Source organism: Molossus molossus, unplaced genomic scaffold (assembly GCF_014108415.1).
Source record: "Molossus molossus isolate mMolMol1 unplaced genomic scaffold, mMolMol1.p scaffold_m16_p_3, whole genome shotgun sequence".
In the NCBI taxonomy this organism is placed as follows: domain Eukaryota; kingdom Metazoa; phylum Chordata; class Mammalia; order Chiroptera; family Molossidae; genus Molossus; species Molossus molossus.
In genome coordinates, this window is record NW_023425366.1 from 47,817,824 (window position 1) to 47,835,938 (window position 18,115).

General features: G+C 44.6%; 1 protein-coding gene across 1 annotated transcript; it reads left to right on the plus strand.

The window, feature by feature from the left end:
* Positions 1–15,360: 15,360 nt before the first annotated feature.
* Positions 15,361–17,322, plus strand: LOC118642003 (40S ribosomal protein S6-like). Its single transcript, XM_036279676.1, has 2 exons — positions 15,361–16,072; positions 17,204–17,322. Exons 1-2 carry the CDS (start codon positions 15,361–15,363, stop codon positions 17,320–17,322), a joined length of 831 nt encoding a protein of 276 aa, XP_036135569.1.
* The last annotated feature ends 793 nt before the right edge of the window (positions 17,323–18,115 follow it).

Here is an 18,115-nt window from a genome sequence, read left to right on the forward strand (position 1 = left end):
CCTGGGAAGGCAAGAGCATGCTAACGTTACTGTCTCAAAGTAACCAGAGAATAGGAAGAGCGGGGAGGCGGATCTTACTGGAAGGTCACCCAGGGGGCAAGCACCTGGCTGATCAGGGATTAGCATAGATGTTACTGTCTTGCTAAACCCACAGAGCCAGGTTGTTTATCTGTATCTGAGATAGGTTTTATAGCCATTTAAGGGCAAAAAGAAAAACACCCTGGTCAGTCTGAATCAATCTTTATTGGTGTGTGTGTTGGGGGAGGAGGGCAGATAATGTCCTTAAGCGGAAAAGAAACATGCAAATAATAACCTTACATAAAAGTGTTCACGATCCCCAATATCTCGGAGCCCCTTTAACATCTACATCCTGAGATACGGAAGATTACCTTAAGCCAGTCTCAATGTTCCTTTGGAGAGTTTGTTCTATTTAATGTATCGTTTAATGTATTTGTTCATTTAGGCCATGACTCATTGCTTCTCTGAATTCTATTTTTAGCTGTTGCTCTCAGTTGGATTTTTCCACATATCAGATGTTCAACTAGGTGTCTAAGAGGACAATGTCTGCCGTAGGCATGAGAAACTGACCATATAGTTTCATTATTTGTAAATTGGAAAATGTGGTAAAAATGTCTTTCATCTCCCCTGAAACGCATTAAGATTGAAGCACTATGCTACAGAGAGTATATGATGAAATATGAATTGTTTTAAGTATTTCATAAAGTATAATTCCGAGACAGCCAGAGGAAGATGGGGGCTACCTACCTATATGTTACTAATATTAGAACACCCGGCGCCGGCCCCCTGCTTAGAAAGGAGTCGGTAGAGACGGGCGCAGGGAAAGATCAATCAAACGTGCTGGTGCAGCGGAGGAGCGAGGCTGTGGAAAGCTGAAAGACTTGAGAGAGAGACAATGGCTGGGATGGAGGGTGGCCAGGAGGACAGACCCAGAGGACTGTCGGGCCCTAACAAGACAGAGTAGAAACTTGAACAGAGAGCAAAGGAACCTCAGGATAGACAGATAGTAATGGAGGCTAACCAAGAGAGTGAACCACACGATTGTCAAGAAATAACCATTTGCTAACCTTCATTCCCCCGCTCCCGAGTTTATAACTGATGTATGCACATATTTATAGGTAAATGCATAGAAAATCTATGAAATGATAGACACAGGCAGATACATTCTGGAGAGGATAAGTTCAATGGGGGTTGGGGAGAAGTGGGATGATTGTCTTTTACTCTAAAATACCTCTGTGTTTTTTTTAAATGACAAAAATATATTCATATATACCTTATATAATTAAATAAAAATAAAAGACAAAGGGAAGAAGGTACAACATTGTGTGCGCTCATTGTTTAAAAAATAATACTAGTTTCATGTAACTTGGAGAAAAGAAAAATCGTCCGTAACCCTTCCACTCAGAGATAACTGTACTAGGGGAGCATTTCTCATCCAGACTCAGGGTAGATTTGGAGTCTAGGCAGAAGAAGTCTCCACTGGTAGAGAACAGGGTGCCGCACCAATAGGAACGGGGACAAGAGGCCAGAAGTGAAGATCATGCTGAGGTCTGAGCGGATATAACCATCAGCTAAGTCAGAAAGAAGCAAGCAGTTGGTCAGGCGGTGGGTTGGGGCCAGAGGTCAGAGATCAGGGGTTAGAGCAGTGGTTCTCAACCTTCCTAATGTCGTGACCCTTTAATACAGTTCCTCATGTGTGGTGACCCCCAACCATAAAATTATTTTCGTTGCTACTTCATATCTGTAATCTTGCTACTGTTAGGTCTTAGGCGACCCCTGTGAAAGGGCCGTTCGACCCCCAAAGGGGTTGCGACCCACAGGTTGAGAACCGCTGGGTTAGAGGGAACAGCACCAGCAAGAGAGGCTTAGGGATTTGGATACTAGAGTCAGATGTTAGTCCTCAGTTCTGTTTTCATTCTATGCCCATAAATGATAATGTCCTCAGCCAGAGGTCCAGAGTTATAGTTAGATCTTGCCCAAATCGGATGCTGTCATTACATACAGAGTTAACACTACCACACAGGGAGCTCAGCATGGGCCTCTGGTGGAACTGGGGCTAAGAGGGAGCTTCTAAGAAGAAGAGTCAACAGCCTTAGAGGTCAGTCTTAGATAAAGGAAGAAGGCCTATGACTCAAAGAAGAGTGACTTAGAAAGAGTCTAGAAGAGTCTAGAAACAATGGTGATACCAAGGGCATTGGGATGGCCCTTCATTGTGTTGACTGTCCATGCGTTGCAGGAGGTTGGCCACCCCTGGCCTTTTTCACTAAAGATGCCCTAGTCCGAAGTTGACCCCGAACAACTCCACACATCCAAACACCTCCGTGGCCTCAGCACACATCCTTGTTTGGAAAGCACCGGATCCAGTGCCCAACTAAAGGTGTGTCAGGAGGCTGCAAGGCCCCATCCCCAATTCTCTCCTGCTGCAGGGAAGCTGAACTGTGGCCTCAAGATGATGTCTGGGCTGCAGAGATGGGTAGGCTGGAGGAGTTCTAATATGAAGAGAAGCAGGGGGAAGGCATGAAATCAAGAAGCACAGTGGGTAGGAGAAACACCCCCCTAAACCACTGAGGGAGAGAGCTGAAAGTCCCCTACCCTGAGCAGAGGCAGGAATCAGCAGTTATGAAATAAGGCATCCATGTCAGTCCTTTGGACTTTAGGACTTTAGCTTTGGATTTCACACATTTTTAAAGGAGGATGAAGACAGGCAGTTGTTGGGTCTGCTGTGAACATCTAAAGAAATGTGCTCTTAATCTATCACAGCATTAAACACCTCTTGAGATCGAACCTGTCACATCAATAAGATGTGAAACTTCTTGGTCTCAGCATCTCTCCAGATTTAACCACTTGGGGGGGGGGGCATTCATATTTACAAAGGCTATAGATAGTAATCATTCGATAAGCCTTGGTTCTAGTTTGAGATGCGTATCTCTAGGCTTCCCAATAACTGGACAATAATACAGTGTTTGCAATGTTAAATCAAGAATCAGTCTCATTTTAAGTGGAAAATGCATTGCATTTCTGGGTTTGCTCATATCCATTTTCACAAGCCAGTTAATTGCTTATGTTCATGTTCCCCCTTAATGTTGTCCTATACAAAACTGCTCAAATAACAAATAACCAGATCAAAACATTTAAAACATTTTTTGTGTGTGTGGTATAAAACAGTAAAGCCTAACATAGTTGATTGTAAGAGCAGAGCCTTGAAAACAAACAAACCATAGACACTCCAGCCCTTGGAGGCTTCTAGTCTAATTGGAAAGGAGCCCCCACATTCTCCCACCCCTTTATAGAGAAACTGAGGCAAATCAGCAAGGGAAGCTCTTATTTCCCCCATTCCTTGGGGTCCCCATTGGCTCTGGATGTGGCCCTGCATCACCGGCTCAGAGACCAAGGATCGAAGCAGCAGCAGCAGACAGCATTTACGAATGGCAGCCCTGTGCCAGGCACCATATTAAACACGTAAGGCGTTGCTTCATCTAATCATCACAACAACTCGGTGAGGCGAGTACCACCCATTTAAAGATGGGGACACAGACCCAGTGTGGCAGAACAGCACACATGGAGGTCTCCAGATTGCCCACTTTCCGAAGTTTCTGACTGAGAGGACGTAGGTAAAAACAACTTCCCCGGGAAGTTCTGCAGTAAGAGGGACCAGAGGTAAATGCAGGGCCTGCCTGGGTCAGGCGCTGATACTGTGGCCCTCGGTGTGACCCCCAAGGTGCTATCCAGCATTCATTTTTCCACTGCTCTCCTGCAGGCAGGTTGGCTGTGCAATCGTTGTTGTCACTGTTGTTGAGGGTCACCTAAGCCAGCCCTAGTAAACGGGAAAAGACTGGTCCCCTTCGCCTGTTTCTTCTTTGCTTAATCAGCATCTTCTCCTGAGTGCCGGGAGCAGCTGGGGTTCGTGAGCTGGAACCCAAGCAGATCAATACCATGTGCACTTGAGAACATTGTTAGCAGCGTACTAATGCTCATTGCAGATCCATCCAGTATGTCAGTCGTGGTGTAGAGGTTAAGTAGACTTTGTCTAATGTCAGGAGGTTCGTTGTACCAGAACATGCGACATTTTTCTGCATCGCTCATGCAATACAGCCTTAGAGATGGTAAACTATGCTATTTAAAATTTGGAATAATGCTTTGTATGCAGTGTTTGCATAAATAATAAAAATGTCACCTATCAATATATATACATGAAATATATATATAACATTAGACAATATGTCTTCTAATTACATTGTTCTGAAACATTTTTAAAGAATAGGCCCGGTTTGGCTCAGCGGTTAGAGCATCGGCCCATGGTCCAGAGAGACCTGGGTTCAGTTCCTGCTAAGGGCATGTACCTCGGTTGCAGTTTGTCCCTGGCCCCGGTTGGGGTCGTGTGGGTCGCAGCCAATCGATGTGTCTCTCTCACATCGATGTTTCTCTCTCTCTCTTCCTCCCTCTCTCCTTTCCATTCTGTCTGAAGATAAATGCAAAAATATCCTTGGGTGAGGATAAAAAAAAGCACAGAATGCAATTTTCACTGTGCGAAGAAAACATACTATAAGATACCCAGATGCCAAATTCTTTTGCAGAATGAAAAATACAGTGGTAACGTTATATGCACTTACATGTTTTACAACACCAGTTTTTGTGTTAGTTTTTTGTTTGTTTGTTTTTGGTTATCTTTTTCTTAAATGATGGCACAGCACTACTGCAATTAGTAATGACTTAGGCAAACTTGAACACCTCTTCCTGAAGTTGCTGCCACCGCCCCACAGGGGAGGGCTCTTCCATGGTGGTGAGCAGAGCTGAAGGTCTGTGCCAACTGTGTTGGGAGACGTGGTTCTTTGCTTGAGGTTAAAATTTTGTATGGCCCTTTAAGACCATGAATAAAACAGGGACACATGCTCACTAAAAATGGAAAACGAATACATTTTTTTCTCTGCTAGAATATTTCCAGGAATACCTCTCTTCAAAATTAGAGATATTTCACCAAATTTTGCTAGCTGAGGTCATTTATGCAAAAATAATAGCTATATTAAAGGCCATGGATTCTGTCATCCCTTAAAGACATTACATTCTTAAGAAAACTCCTGCACAAATGCAAATGCACAAAGAGAGACATTTTGTCAGACGTCTAGTCACACAGATAAAACTGCCCTGCTTGTCATTTCTCTCACCTATATCCCTAACAGGGAAAGAGGAATCTTAAGTTCCTGTTGCCAAAGGCAACCCTAGGTCCTGGAGCACAATGCCACAAAGAAACACAATCCTTTCAAAGCCAACAAATAATGATGAATCCTCAACTATTTGGAAAGATAGCACTATCTGGCTACTCCAGGACCAGAGACTTCATCCAAATCCCCGGTTAGCCAGAGGCTGGAGTCAGGCCACTATAGAAGATACCGGCCCCTAGAAAGAGCCCCCGATCTGAACGCCTTGCTGAGCTGTGGGGCAGAAAGTGCTGTGGAAAGCCGAACGCTGAAGCAGCCTGCGTAATGCCGGAATAAGTGGGTAGAACTAACGCTCGAGTGAAATATTTATTTATGTAACCGTTATCTTTCTGGGGCATGGCTGATCAGAGGTGGACTGCAGTCTGTTTATCTTGTTATATTGGCCTTCTGCTGTATTAATTTAAAACAGCTTTTCAAATAAACGACAAGACCCTTTAGGCACTCTTAAACTGTGGCTACGCACATAAATATTTAGAGGCAATAACAATACAGATAACGATATGTTCCTAAAGTCTTTCACAAGCCCTGGCTGGTTTGGCTCAGTGGTTGGAACGTCGGCCTGCAGACCAAAGGGTTGTGGGTTCGATTCCCAGTTAAGGGCATGTACCTGGGTTGTGGGTTAGATCCCCATCCCCTGTTGGGGTCATGCAGGAGGCAATCAATTGATGTATCTCTCTCTTCCTTCCACTTGCTCTAAAAATCAATGGAAAAATATCCTCGGGTGAGGATTAACAAAAAAAATAAATAAAGTCTTTCACAAATATATGTGAAAGTGCTTAGTATACAATGAAAGACTATATAATACAGATATGTTTAAATACCTCTATAGATATATAATGCATATTACACCTTACAAGAAGATACGACATAATAAGAAAGAATAAGATAGTATTCTCTGTATTGCTGCTATTTACAAATGCAAGGGACTGTTACATACAGATCATTAGGCTCAGCCTTGTTAGAGAGATCGGGGTTGGAGAGAATTCTGGAGCAGGTAGACTTTTCCTAGGCAACAGAAGGGCAAAGAAAGACTGTATCTGGATGATCCCAACCTAATGTGGATTATTTTAGGTAATTCAGACAATCTAGGTATCTCACAAGCCAGTTACCCTGTTTGAGCCGGTTTGCCTGTTTCGCAGGCCAGACAAGCCAGAGCTCTGCAGTGTTTACCAGGACCCTGTGCTCCTGTGTCCGCGGACCCAGGCTTGGTGTTGTCTGCAGGACACCAATCCCATCAGCTCTGGGAGAGCTGGAGTGCTCAGGACAGAAAGTAGTTGTGGAAGAGCTGGAGATCTTAAAATTACTGCCAGTTGTCTTAGAGGGTCTTTAGAAAGTCCAAACAGAACCCTCTCCCTTTCTGGCCGGCGCCTGTTAGCACACGAGCAAGGACAAGAAACCCACCTTCCACCACTGTGTTTGGTCTTCACTTTTCTCAGGGGAAAGAAACTTGCAGCCCGTAAACCTGACAGCAGCAGCTTCCTGTCTTGAAGTCCTTTTAAGAAATTATTTGTCCATCTGTTCTCATGGCTCCCTAAATATTTTCCAGGTAGAGTGCTATCCACTGTGGTCACGGAAGACAAAAGGGGACCCCTGCCTCAGGCATGTGATGGCCGGCATACCTCAAGGAAGGGAAGGAAGCCATCAAATCACCTGAGAAGGTGAGGCATGGCCCGAGTTTATGTGTTTTCCTATAACCTTATTTTTATCATGATGATTTATTCATATTATTTTCATTGAACGTAATAGATTCTTTAGCCCATCTTCACCTTCACGTGACCTTGAGTTTTATGGTGTGATTACAGTCACATTGGATACAAATCAACTCTGGAATAACCTAGATGACAGCCTGTCGGGGAGCTGCAGACAGACAAGGAAGGCTCTGGTTATTGGTTATTAAACAGGGGTGGGGGTGGGGGGCTTGCACAGGAGTTATGCCCTGCACGGTGGGGACAACCTTCCTGAGAACCGATGGGACGGATCAAAGCAGCACAATCATCCTCTTGCCAGCTTTCCAATTTGGTTTCCAGGTGTGCACTTGGAAAAATAAAATGTGATCCCATCCCTGAGCAAGGCTACTAGGAACCTGACACTTCGTTCTTCCTCAACCTCCCCATATTAATCATAGCTCCCACTCTTTGAGCATTTTCTCTGTGCCATAAATGACTCTGCATTTTATAGGCATTGATTATCTCATTGAATCTTCACAACTTCCCTGTGAAGTGGATTATTTTTACCTCTCCTTTACCAGTGAGGAGTCTGAAGTATGGAAATGGAATGATTTGCTCAAGAAATGGCTGGGATAGAAATAGCAGCTTGATGCTCATGTTATGCAGAATATAGGAGCTCTTCTTCTTCTTTCTTTTTCAACATTCATTTCCCCCCAAGGCCTTGCCTTAATCGTCAACCCTCTCAACTTAAACTTCTCAGGGTTGGTGCTTAAATTCTCACTGAAAGAAATGACAAGCAACTAATCGCCACGAACATCAGTTTCTGCGATCGTGTCAGAACGCAGGTGTCAGGTGTCTTAGTCAGCAGCTGATGCTGGGGTGTTGGGAAGAGGGAGCAGAACATTTTTTTTTTTTCCTCTCCCAACAAAGGCATCAGATTTGAGCTCCTGAGCAGTCCCAAGATGCATTGAGATAAGGGGACATTTAGAAGAGCCTCAGGTCTGAGGGGGCTCTTTGGAGAACCACTGCCTCCGAGGACTTTCCGATATCAGCCAAAGAGTCCATTTCCTCCCACAAGCACAGAACTTTGAGCGCACATTTTAGCTGTGGCTTCTAAGAGCCTATTTTTATCACTGTCCAGTTATTGATGAACTGAATGTCTTTTATTTTCCATTGACACTGTCATCTTTTGCTATTTATTTTAGGTAGATAAGATGTCATGAGAACAAAACTTCGCCACCACATCCACGAAACAGAACAGGAGCAATTAGAAAGCTCTTCGATAATCCTCAGGAGACCCTCCTCTTAACTAGTAAAGATGGTTGTCGTCTTGTTTTAGTGTTTTTCCTTGGACTTTTCAATATCAAAGACCTCAGATTTTTTTTTAGAAGAAGTTCGTTGTTTGCCATCTGCTGTGTGGAGATTCACATTTTGAAACTGTTTTGCTCAGCATCGGGGCTATGTGAGCTGCTGCCATTCAGTGTCCTCCAGCCCTGTCTCTTCCAGAAGACAATGACCTCTGCCCAGGAGGGCTGACCAGCCACACTCACAGGTTCAGACCCCATGACTCCTCAGCCCCTGCTGCAGGAGGTTACAGAGCAGCGTCCTGAGCTCTGCCCTGGCCCTGCCATACCCAGGCAGTGTGTGTGTGTGTGTGTGTGTGTGTGTGTGTGTGTGTGTGTGAGGGGTGGCAATCCTTACAGCTGTTCAGAAAGATGATTTGGGATCTGCTGGACTTCTCTTGCTAATCCCTTATGGTAACTTCCTGAGAGGCCTGCAGACACCCTCTTCCCTTCTCTAGGGAAAACTGAATAAATGATCCAGAAAACAAAGGTTCCCTTTTCAAGGATCAAGACACTATGCACCCTAAATTCCCTTTCTATTTGCAATCAGAGTGAAAGTTCTCAAAGACCATCTTTGTAAAGGGAATTCAAGAGGGAGTGTTTGTACCACTGGCCTGTTTTTCTAAGGGAAGAAACAGGGAACATGTGGAAACACCAAACTTTTAAGCCCAGAAACCAGATTTGAATTATAGCATAAGAAATGTAGGTTTCCACAGGTGATGATTAGTCATACTTTTTTTTTTAATCCTCACCCGAGGATATTTTTACATGTATCTTCAGACAGAGAGGGAGGGAGGGAGGGAGGGAGGGAGGGAGGGAGGGAGGGAGGGAGAAAAAGAAACATCGATGTGAGAGAGATGCATTGACTGGTTGCCACCTGCACAACACCAACCAGGGCTGGGGACAAACCACAACTAAGGTACGTGCCCCTGGCTGGAATCGAACCTGGGACTCTTTGGTCCACGGGTTGATGCTCTAACCACTGAGAAAAACTGGCCAGGGCTATACTTCTATTTTGAATTTAACTTTCGAACTAGTAATACACTCACATGGGCCAAAATTCAAAAATGTATATAGTGAAAATTCTCTCACCCTCCCCTGTGCCTTAGCCACTGGTTTTTCTCTTCTGTGTATCCTTTCAGAGATATTTCATGCATATACAAATACATATTTATTCCCACTTTCCTCCACAAATAGTGACATATTATAATCAGCACCTTTTTTCATTTTACAATATATTTTAGAGATCTTTCAATATCAGAACATAACAACTTCTTTTTAAAGGCTGCATAGTATTCCATTTAGCAAATGCACTGTTATTTCTCTTAAGATTGCTCCCAATGTTGACCAATAGCTTCCTATGGTTTGGCTATTGAAATCTGGACCAGTTACTGAGAGCATCTCAGAATCTGTCTATTTGGAGGTATTCAAAAATGAGATAAGTTATCATCGTATGGCAATTTAAACAATATCTATGAGACAGGCTCCTTGAGAATCCTTCTGAATAGTGTCAGCGGAAGATGTCTGAGAACTTGGACTCCAGAATCTTCCACAGCAGTCCATAAGGCAGTGGGTGGTGGCTTAGAAGGATTGACCTACTTTTACAGCATTTAAAAAAATGAATGTGAACATTAATAAATGGTATTTGATTATAACTTAGATGTACATCCACGTGTGCTTAAATGAGGGTTATTCTGACATTTGCTTTCAAATAGTTAATGTATTAAAACAGGAAACATCTGACATTTACTGTTGGCCACTGCACTTGACTGGGGTACTGCTCCCTTTGCCTCATGGTGTGCATTTCAAATGCAGTAGAAAAGGATTAATTGCCTTCTAAATCGGAGCTTAAAAGATTCAAGCTGAAGCTATAGTGATTCACTTTAAATAATATTTGAACAGTATTTAATTATAGTCTTCAAATCCATTTGCCCCCCTTTCTGGAGCTACATTATTTATATCATTGACATAACAACATCTATTTTTGATAGACCTCAGCACCATGCTCCTTCAGCCATATCATAAGAACAAAGGCTCCTAGAACCTGTGCTACAGGGAAAAAAGTCAGTGTGACAATGGGAAGTGGCCGCAGGGAGGACAACTTCTCTTCCTGAGATACAGCGTGGAGAGCACAATACAGGTCCAGGATGAGCTGGTAGGCTGGGTTCTAAGTGAGAACATGCTGTGTGGTGCTCCTCACAGGACTCACTTTTGGGAGCTTGTGAAGTATCTGGATTGTGAGCAGGCCGTTGGGAGACACCAGCCAAGAGGCCATGTTGCCTGTCTACCACGATTTCTTTATGGATAAAAGCTGAGGCCAGGCAACCAGCTGCCTGCATTGTTGTCCAGGGCCAGGCACACACGAGGTGTTCACTGTGTGCTTAGTGAACGGAGCTGATCTCCGTGGCTTCATGTGGACACGAGAAGGCAGTTACAATGTTTACCATGTATTGTCGGGGGCTGGGGGGAGGGACTCAAACCAGGGCACAGAGGGGATTTTACTCAGAGGTAATGAAGCTGAAACTTCGGGTCTCCCCACTGATATGGCACCTTTCAAGGCCCTGTACCTATGTTTGTATTCATAATTTTGAAACATTTTATTAAGGAAGACCCCCAAATTTTATAAGCTTCAGAGCCACAGAATCTATATCCACTATGGCACAAAATAGCATAAAAACATGATTCTACTTTCAAAATTAAAAATTTTACCCCAAAAATTGAACAAGTATATCTTCAATGTGCTCTAACACACACACGTTAGGGAGGATCTGTATCAACAATGTTAAAGCTGGTTTTCTCAGAAAGTGATTATTTACTATTTTCTGTTTTACTGAAATGATCGAGTAAATTAGAGCCGTGTTAAAACTTACATTTTTTTCCACGTAAGAAGTATTCCTTTGAACTCACCGACTTTTACTTCCAATCGATTATTACCACATTTCTCCCCATCTAGCACTGGAAATAAAATTGCCATTTCAGGTTCCTGGTAATCATAACTCTAACTTGAGTAAGTAAAAGGAAAATATACGCATGAAACTGGCTCCTTCTGATGAAAGTTCTCACACTCCTGGAGGATGTGTGCCGGCTGTTGGCAGGTCTTTGCAGGAAGCTGGAAGGAGTTGAGAGCTTCTCTTTCCCACATGCCTCGGTCCCGACTCCAAGGCCCTTGGTCCCCTCACCCACACAGTCACATTCTGTCTTCCACCCCCAGTGTCTGTAGACATGCTGACTCACATCTCACCGTCCCCTGGGAAAACACTTAAAGCCTGAACTCTGGGGCTATAAACAAGACAGCTGGCCTTTCGGCCTCTGTCCACAAAACCCAGGAGCACAGAGGCTGTGTCCCCTGAGCTCAAATCTCCTTTACAGTGTCTTAGAATTAGAATCTTAGAATTACCTTCACCAGCAGGAGCTGGCGACAAGTCATGCGAAGCTTTGCTCTTTCTCAGCCTCCTGCACCCTCAGCCACCCCACCATATCCGGGCCATGGAGGGCCAGGCACGGGAGGAGGCAGCAACAGTGATGTCTTGAGGTCCTGACTCGTGTCCTGCCATGTTTTCTGTGAACCTCGAAGGAAACCACAGGAGAAAAGACCACATTATGCCCGGCCGGTGTAGCTCAGTGGCTGAGTGTCGACCCACGCACCAAGAGGTCGCCAGTTCAATTCCCTGTCAAGGGCACATGCCCAGGTTGTGGGCCCAATCCCCAGTGGGGTCATGCAGGAGACAGCCAATTGATGTTCTCTCTCATTGATGTTTCTGTCTCTCTCTCTCTCTCTCTCTCTAAAAATCAATAAAGAAAATAAGTAAATAAATAAAAGACCCCATTATGAGTGGGGAGCTATGGTCTCAGTGGGTTTGACTAGGAAAGAAAAAGAAACTGAGCTAAGGATTAGGAACTGACTTGGGAATCACAGCATACCTCTATGGAAATTTCATTAACTTATTAATTCACTCCCTCATTCAGCTTTTCAAGCATTCAACAGAGATAACAGGCTCTTACTAAGTGCCAGGAACTGTTTCATGTGCTGTGGATACAGACAAAGGTGAACAAAACAGATGATAACATGGCATTTAGGTTTCACAATGTGGTGAGATCATTTCCTGGTCATTTTCAGTATTGGTGTGATTTTTCTAAAAATAGGCAGACAGAACCATACACTCCAAAATAAAGAACAGCAGTCTTTTAACTTTCTAACAAAATTCAATTATGATTAGGTGTTCACCTCAAAAATATTAGCGTGGCTGGAAACCCCATACCTGCCATCTCAACTTCAGCACCAGCCCCCAGTGCAAGGCAAGGGAACACATAGCACCATCCAAAACATGAGGGGTTCTCTGGAATCGCAACCACTTAGAATAGGGGCATGCACATAATAAGCACAATGTAAGTGCTAGCTATCATTACTATCATCACCTTCATCATTGTTTTAGGGAAAGGGACAGAAAATGCAAAGGTCTGGAGGTGAGAGAGAGCATACCATGCTCAAGGAGCTTACAGAATGTTCTGAGAGGCACAAGGAGAGTGAGATATTGGTCTGGAGAGAGAGGGAGCAGACAAGCCATGGTGAGCCTGAACCCTAGGGAGCCACAGATGGGTATTAGTACATTCTACTGAGGGTCTCAATACCATTCCCCTTGACTTCTATTCAAATACAATATTATTTGGCATCTCATCTTTCCCTTTATCTATTCCGACATATCCTCATAATAGCTGTGAGAGCTTCCCATCATTCCTACAGCAGGGCTCTCATTAAATCACAGCCCTGCTCAAAATCCTTCAGTGGCTGCCCACTAGCCACAGAATCCAGCCAGCTCTCTCGGTCTGGCATGGAAGCGCTGCTGTGCTAGGGCTGCCGCTCACCCGCCCGTGCTCCTCTCTCGCTCTCTGCTGATGACCTGGACATCTAGCCACATGTGCCTGCTTGCTTCCAAATGTCCCTGTGCCTTCAGCACCCTCCCCAAATGCCCTAGCTCAATCTTTTGAAAATGTGCACCTTTCAAAGCTCTTCTCAATACTACCTCTTTTGGGAAGTCTTGTCTTAGATTCCCAATAGTATGCAGCCTTCTCCCATCTCTGAACCCCCACTTTGTATTTCCTCCAGGGTTCTTTTGTTACCCTGTGCACCTGTCTGTTTCTCAGCACAGGATCATAAGCTCTCTGAAGTCTTCCTTTCACGGAGAACCTTTTAGGATGAGTGTTGTGTAGAATATACTTTAAGAAACACTGACTTATTAAGCAATAATTATTAAAAATTTGCTACATGCCTGGCTGGTATGGCGCAGTGGTTAAGGATCGACCCATGCACCAAGAGATCACTAGTTTGATTCCTGATCAGGGCACATGCCCAGGCTGTGGGCCCGATCCCCAGTGGGGGGCATGCAGGAGGCGGCCAATTGGTGTTCTCTCTCATCCATGTTTCTCTCTCTCTCCCTCTCCCTTCCTCTATCTCTAAAAATCAATAAAGGAAAAAAAAGGGGGGGGGGACACAATGGGCAGGAATGGAACCAGACCCCAGAGTGTGTTCTCCCACGTCCTCTCCAGTCTGGTCTGTTTTGCTTTCTGATGGAGGGAGCTCTGTAGGAAGTGAAACAGAAGACAAGCAGCAGAGTAAGCCAGTGGCCACAGCCACACTGAGCCCAAGAAAATGGCCAGTCCAGGATGTCTTTCAATGTAATTAAAACTCAGCCAGTCATTAAAGCTGTAGGTTGGAGACAAGATGGGTGAAAAGAGATAGCTCTATAGCTGGAAGAAAATCAAATTATTCTCCTTCATTCTATTCCATTTCCTCCCTCCCTCCCTCCCTCCCTCTCTTCCTTCCTTCCTTCCCTCCACTAAAAGATATCTCTGCTGGGTGGTTAAAATCACTTAGCCCGATGCCTCCCAGCTTACCTAGACACTCTGGTTTGTCCCTGCTTAATTACTGTTATCAGCTTTCTGGATTTTGTAAAGTCAACATACTGAATACTGAGGTTAATAAAACTGGTGAACTCCTTTGCTGTGTACACTGACTATTTCTATAAAAATGTCCAATGTATTATTAGCTCAGATTTAAACTTTTTTTTCTTGCATCTTATAAATTTTCCTAATGAACCTATTGGCTTTCCGGTGGCGGCTTTACAGACTCAGTGTTAGATTTTTTGGTTCCTCTGGACTTGATTAGAGTCTGTATATTTATAGCTTCTAACATTTCTGCACGGAATAATTTCTCCAGTGAATATGCATCTGGAATTCAACAAATCGGATGAGCATGAAGTATTAACTATCTCTGGACACCTCTGGACCTTGGGACAGCCACTTCATCTAAAAAAGCTTCCTGTTTACTCTTAGTTCACAAGGTTGTCAGAAGACTAAGTAATGCAAAATATTCAAGTACAAGATTTCTTTTTAATAGAAGGATCAGTCTTTAACATTGCACATAACCTATTCAACAAGCATTTATTGAGAGCCTCCTCTAAGCCATACTGTACACAGTACCAGGGACACACACTGAATTAGCTAGATAGGGTTCTCAGATGCACCCTTCCTTTTGGCCCAGCCTCCTGAAGCTGATACACTAACAGGGGCAGATAGACTTTTAAATGGCTTTTTCTACTGTTTTCAGGAGCCAAGAAAAATCAGCAATAGGTAAAGTTATTTTAAACAAAATACATAGGTTCAATTATAAGTAGTTCCTAAAAATGGAGTTCTATTTAGAGTATAAATACACCCTGAAGGCAAAAGACACTTTTTGCTTTTCTTTGGGATGCAAACTGTCCCTGAAAAACAGCAACGCCTTTTAACAGGAAAATAAACATAAACAACACTGAAGGTCAGAAATAGGGATGTAGAAAAACAGGACACGAATAAGTCACGGTTATTTCAGGGAGAAAATCAATGAGGACCATAGTGTGCTGGGTGTAATGAAAAATCCAAATACAGAACCCATAAGAAATCTAAGGTGGCTTGAAATTTATCAAATAGGTCAGGCTCTACTGAACTGTGACCAACACAGAAGCTTGGAAAAGTGTACTTTGCTTAATCTTTCTGCAGCGGGCTGGGATATGCAATCTAGAAATAACTCTCCAGTATGGGATGGGTGACCGGGAAACTCAAGCCACACTCACGTGCTTCGGGATGAAGCTGAACATCGCTTTCCCAGCCGCTGGCTGCCAGAAACTCATTGAAGTGGACAATGAACGCAGACTTCGAAACTTTTATCAGAAGCGTATGGCCACAGAAGTTGCTGCTGATGCCCTGGGTGAAGAATGGAAGGGCTATGTGGTTCGAATCAGTGGTGGGAACGACAAACAAGGTTTCCCCATGAAGCAGGGTGTCGTGAGCCATAGCCATGTCCCCCTGCTCCCGAGTAAAGGGCATTCCTGCTATGGACCAAGGAGGACTGGAGAGAGGAAGCGCAAATCTGTTCGGGGCTGCACTGTGGATGCCAATCTCAGTGTTCTCAATTTGGTCATTGTCAAAAAAGGGGAGAAAGATATTCCTGGTCTCACTGATACTACTGTGCCTCATTGCCTGAGTCCCAAAAGAGCTAGCAGACTCCGAAAACTTTTCAATCTCTCTAAAGAAGATGATGTCCGCCAATATGTTGTGAGGAAGCCCCTAAACAAAGAAGGTAAGAAACCTAGGACTACAGCACCCAAGATTCAGCGCCTTGTTACTCCACGTGTCCTGCGACACAAACGTCGGCTCATTGCTCTGGAGAAACGACGTACTAAGAAAAATAAGGAAGAGGCTGCAGAATATGCTAAACTTTTGGCTAAGGCGAAAGAAAAGTGCCAGGAACAGCTCGCCAAGAGACGAGTCCAGTCAAAAATGAGCTTTTCTAGGAGTAATAAAAAAATAAAAACCATCAAATCTCAAAAAAAAAATAGAGCCACACCCACACTTCCATAATGTCCCCATCATCAAGGCATAGTGGGGTCACATCAGGTACTGGATCCAGTCCAGTGGAAAATGAGGTTCAGGGACATCAGTCCCGCTGCCCAAGGCTTGCAGAAGGTGCTGAGTTAACAGAAAGATGCTCTAGGCATGTCCTGTAACTATAGTTGACGTCTATGTATTGAGCCCCTACCACGTGCCTGACACTGTGCTAAGCACTTTGGTTGTTTTTCAATGTCATTCAGTGCACATTTGAAGTAAGTACTATTATCACCCTGTATTAGAGATAAGTAAAAGAAGGCATAGAGAAGTTTAGCAACTTGCCCAAGGCCATTTCCGCTGTTCAGTGGAAGAACCAGAGCCTCTGTTTGTAACCTGTCAGCTGTGGGTGGGGGTGGGGGGGGGGTGGGTCACTCCCTTCCAAAGGCTGCCTTTCCCACCCTGGATGAGAGAGACACTTCTTGCAACATTTACCGCTGTTCCCTCTACTCACGTGGACTTTTCTGTGATCAGATTGTGTGTTTGAAAGACATTGTGAATTAATCAATTCTTCTTCCCAAAGTGGAGGGAGAGCTGGATAATGACAGGGTCAGGGAAAGTTTTATCAGAAGCCAAATAAAATAAGGATAAAAATGGACAGAGGCAAAGCCCTCAGAAAGGGGGTGGTCAGGAGCCAGCAGTGCAGTCCAAGCGTCAGCATGGCCAGTTGGCTTGACTCCCAGCGCACTAGGGCCAAAGGGAGATTCGGAGGGGAGGAGACACAGGCTAACTTCAGAATCACAGGGGAATGTTGAGAAAAGAAGTCATTTTAGATGCTTAGGGGTCAAGGTTGGAGGAAAGAGATTCAAACGATGTCAGGGATTCCCCCCCGGATACAAGAGGCTGCAGGAGGGGTAAGGGCGGGCACGACCCATGCCCAGGAGAAACTCATCAGCGGGATGAGACAGAAACCCGCCTCCCTGGGGCAGCCATCACCCGACAGCCTCCAGATGGGACTGGCACCTCTGCCGATCCCATAGCCTGACGTAAGGAAGAGCTGGGATTTAAGTAAAAGGGCAGAAAATGCTGACTTCTATTCAAGACTCGGAATTGCCTGCAGTAGCCAAGGCTCCTCTGAAGCACGTGCTCAGGAGTCGCCAAGTGTCTCACAGTGAACGAGAAGGAATGGTAGCGGGAAAGGAGCAAAAAACAGGAAACTGAAACCCTGGTTTCCAGCAAAGTTTTGTTTTTTTAAATTTACTCAGTGTCTATAAAAAGACATTTTCCTTGGGAAGCTCTGGGAGCACATAGCGTGGCACAGAAGAAGACAGGGGTACAGGTCAGCTCCCCGAAGGAGTTGCTCCTGCCGTCTTAGAGCTCATTCTCCTATCCTTTATATTTAGGTAGCAGGACATTTTCCTATTAAATATATTGATTGAATGTTTAGTCGTTATTATTTAGGATGAGAAGTCAGATACACAAATATTGGTCAATAACCACTTCCCGGGATCAGCTCCCTGCGGGCAGTGGGGGCAGCGGATGACAGTCTCGGGGGCGCACGCGTGGCTCGTAGGCCAGTACGGTGGCCTCCATGTAAAGATGACCCAAGTGGCACCTCCTCCCGCATTTCCACACCGTGTGCCACTACTTCACGCTGCTGTCGTGATTCAAGTAAAACGCTTTTTCAGATCCACTCCGATCCTTCTTTTACAATTCCGCTTTGCTTTGGTTTGTTTTTACTCCTGATGATTAATGTATTTTGAAGTTTCAAATGTTTTCCGGGGCAGCCGGTTTTTATATTGACTGCAGGAGGGCAGGCGGTTTAGAAGGCTGAGAAACAGCAGTTTCGTCCTGTTTGCTGGAGGCTGTGATAAAGCTGTTCATGATAGTTGTAATAACCTTCCCCCGCTGGTTCCTATTCTGGAGAACGAAAGCAGGGGGCCTGAGAGACACAATGTTTCCGACGCCTGCTCCGAGCTGTGAGGGCAGCAGAATGCCCCATACACCGGGGCTG

Coding starts and splice junctions, on each gene's coding strand:
- LOC118642003 (XM_036279676.1), top strand. CDS start 15,361: ATGAAGCTGAACATCGCTTTCCCAGCCGCTGGCTGCCAGAAACTCATT. Junction 16,073..17,203: donor AAAAATGAGCTTTTCTAGGA/GTAATAAAAAAA, acceptor CTTCTATTCAAG/ACTCGGAATTGCCTGCAGTA.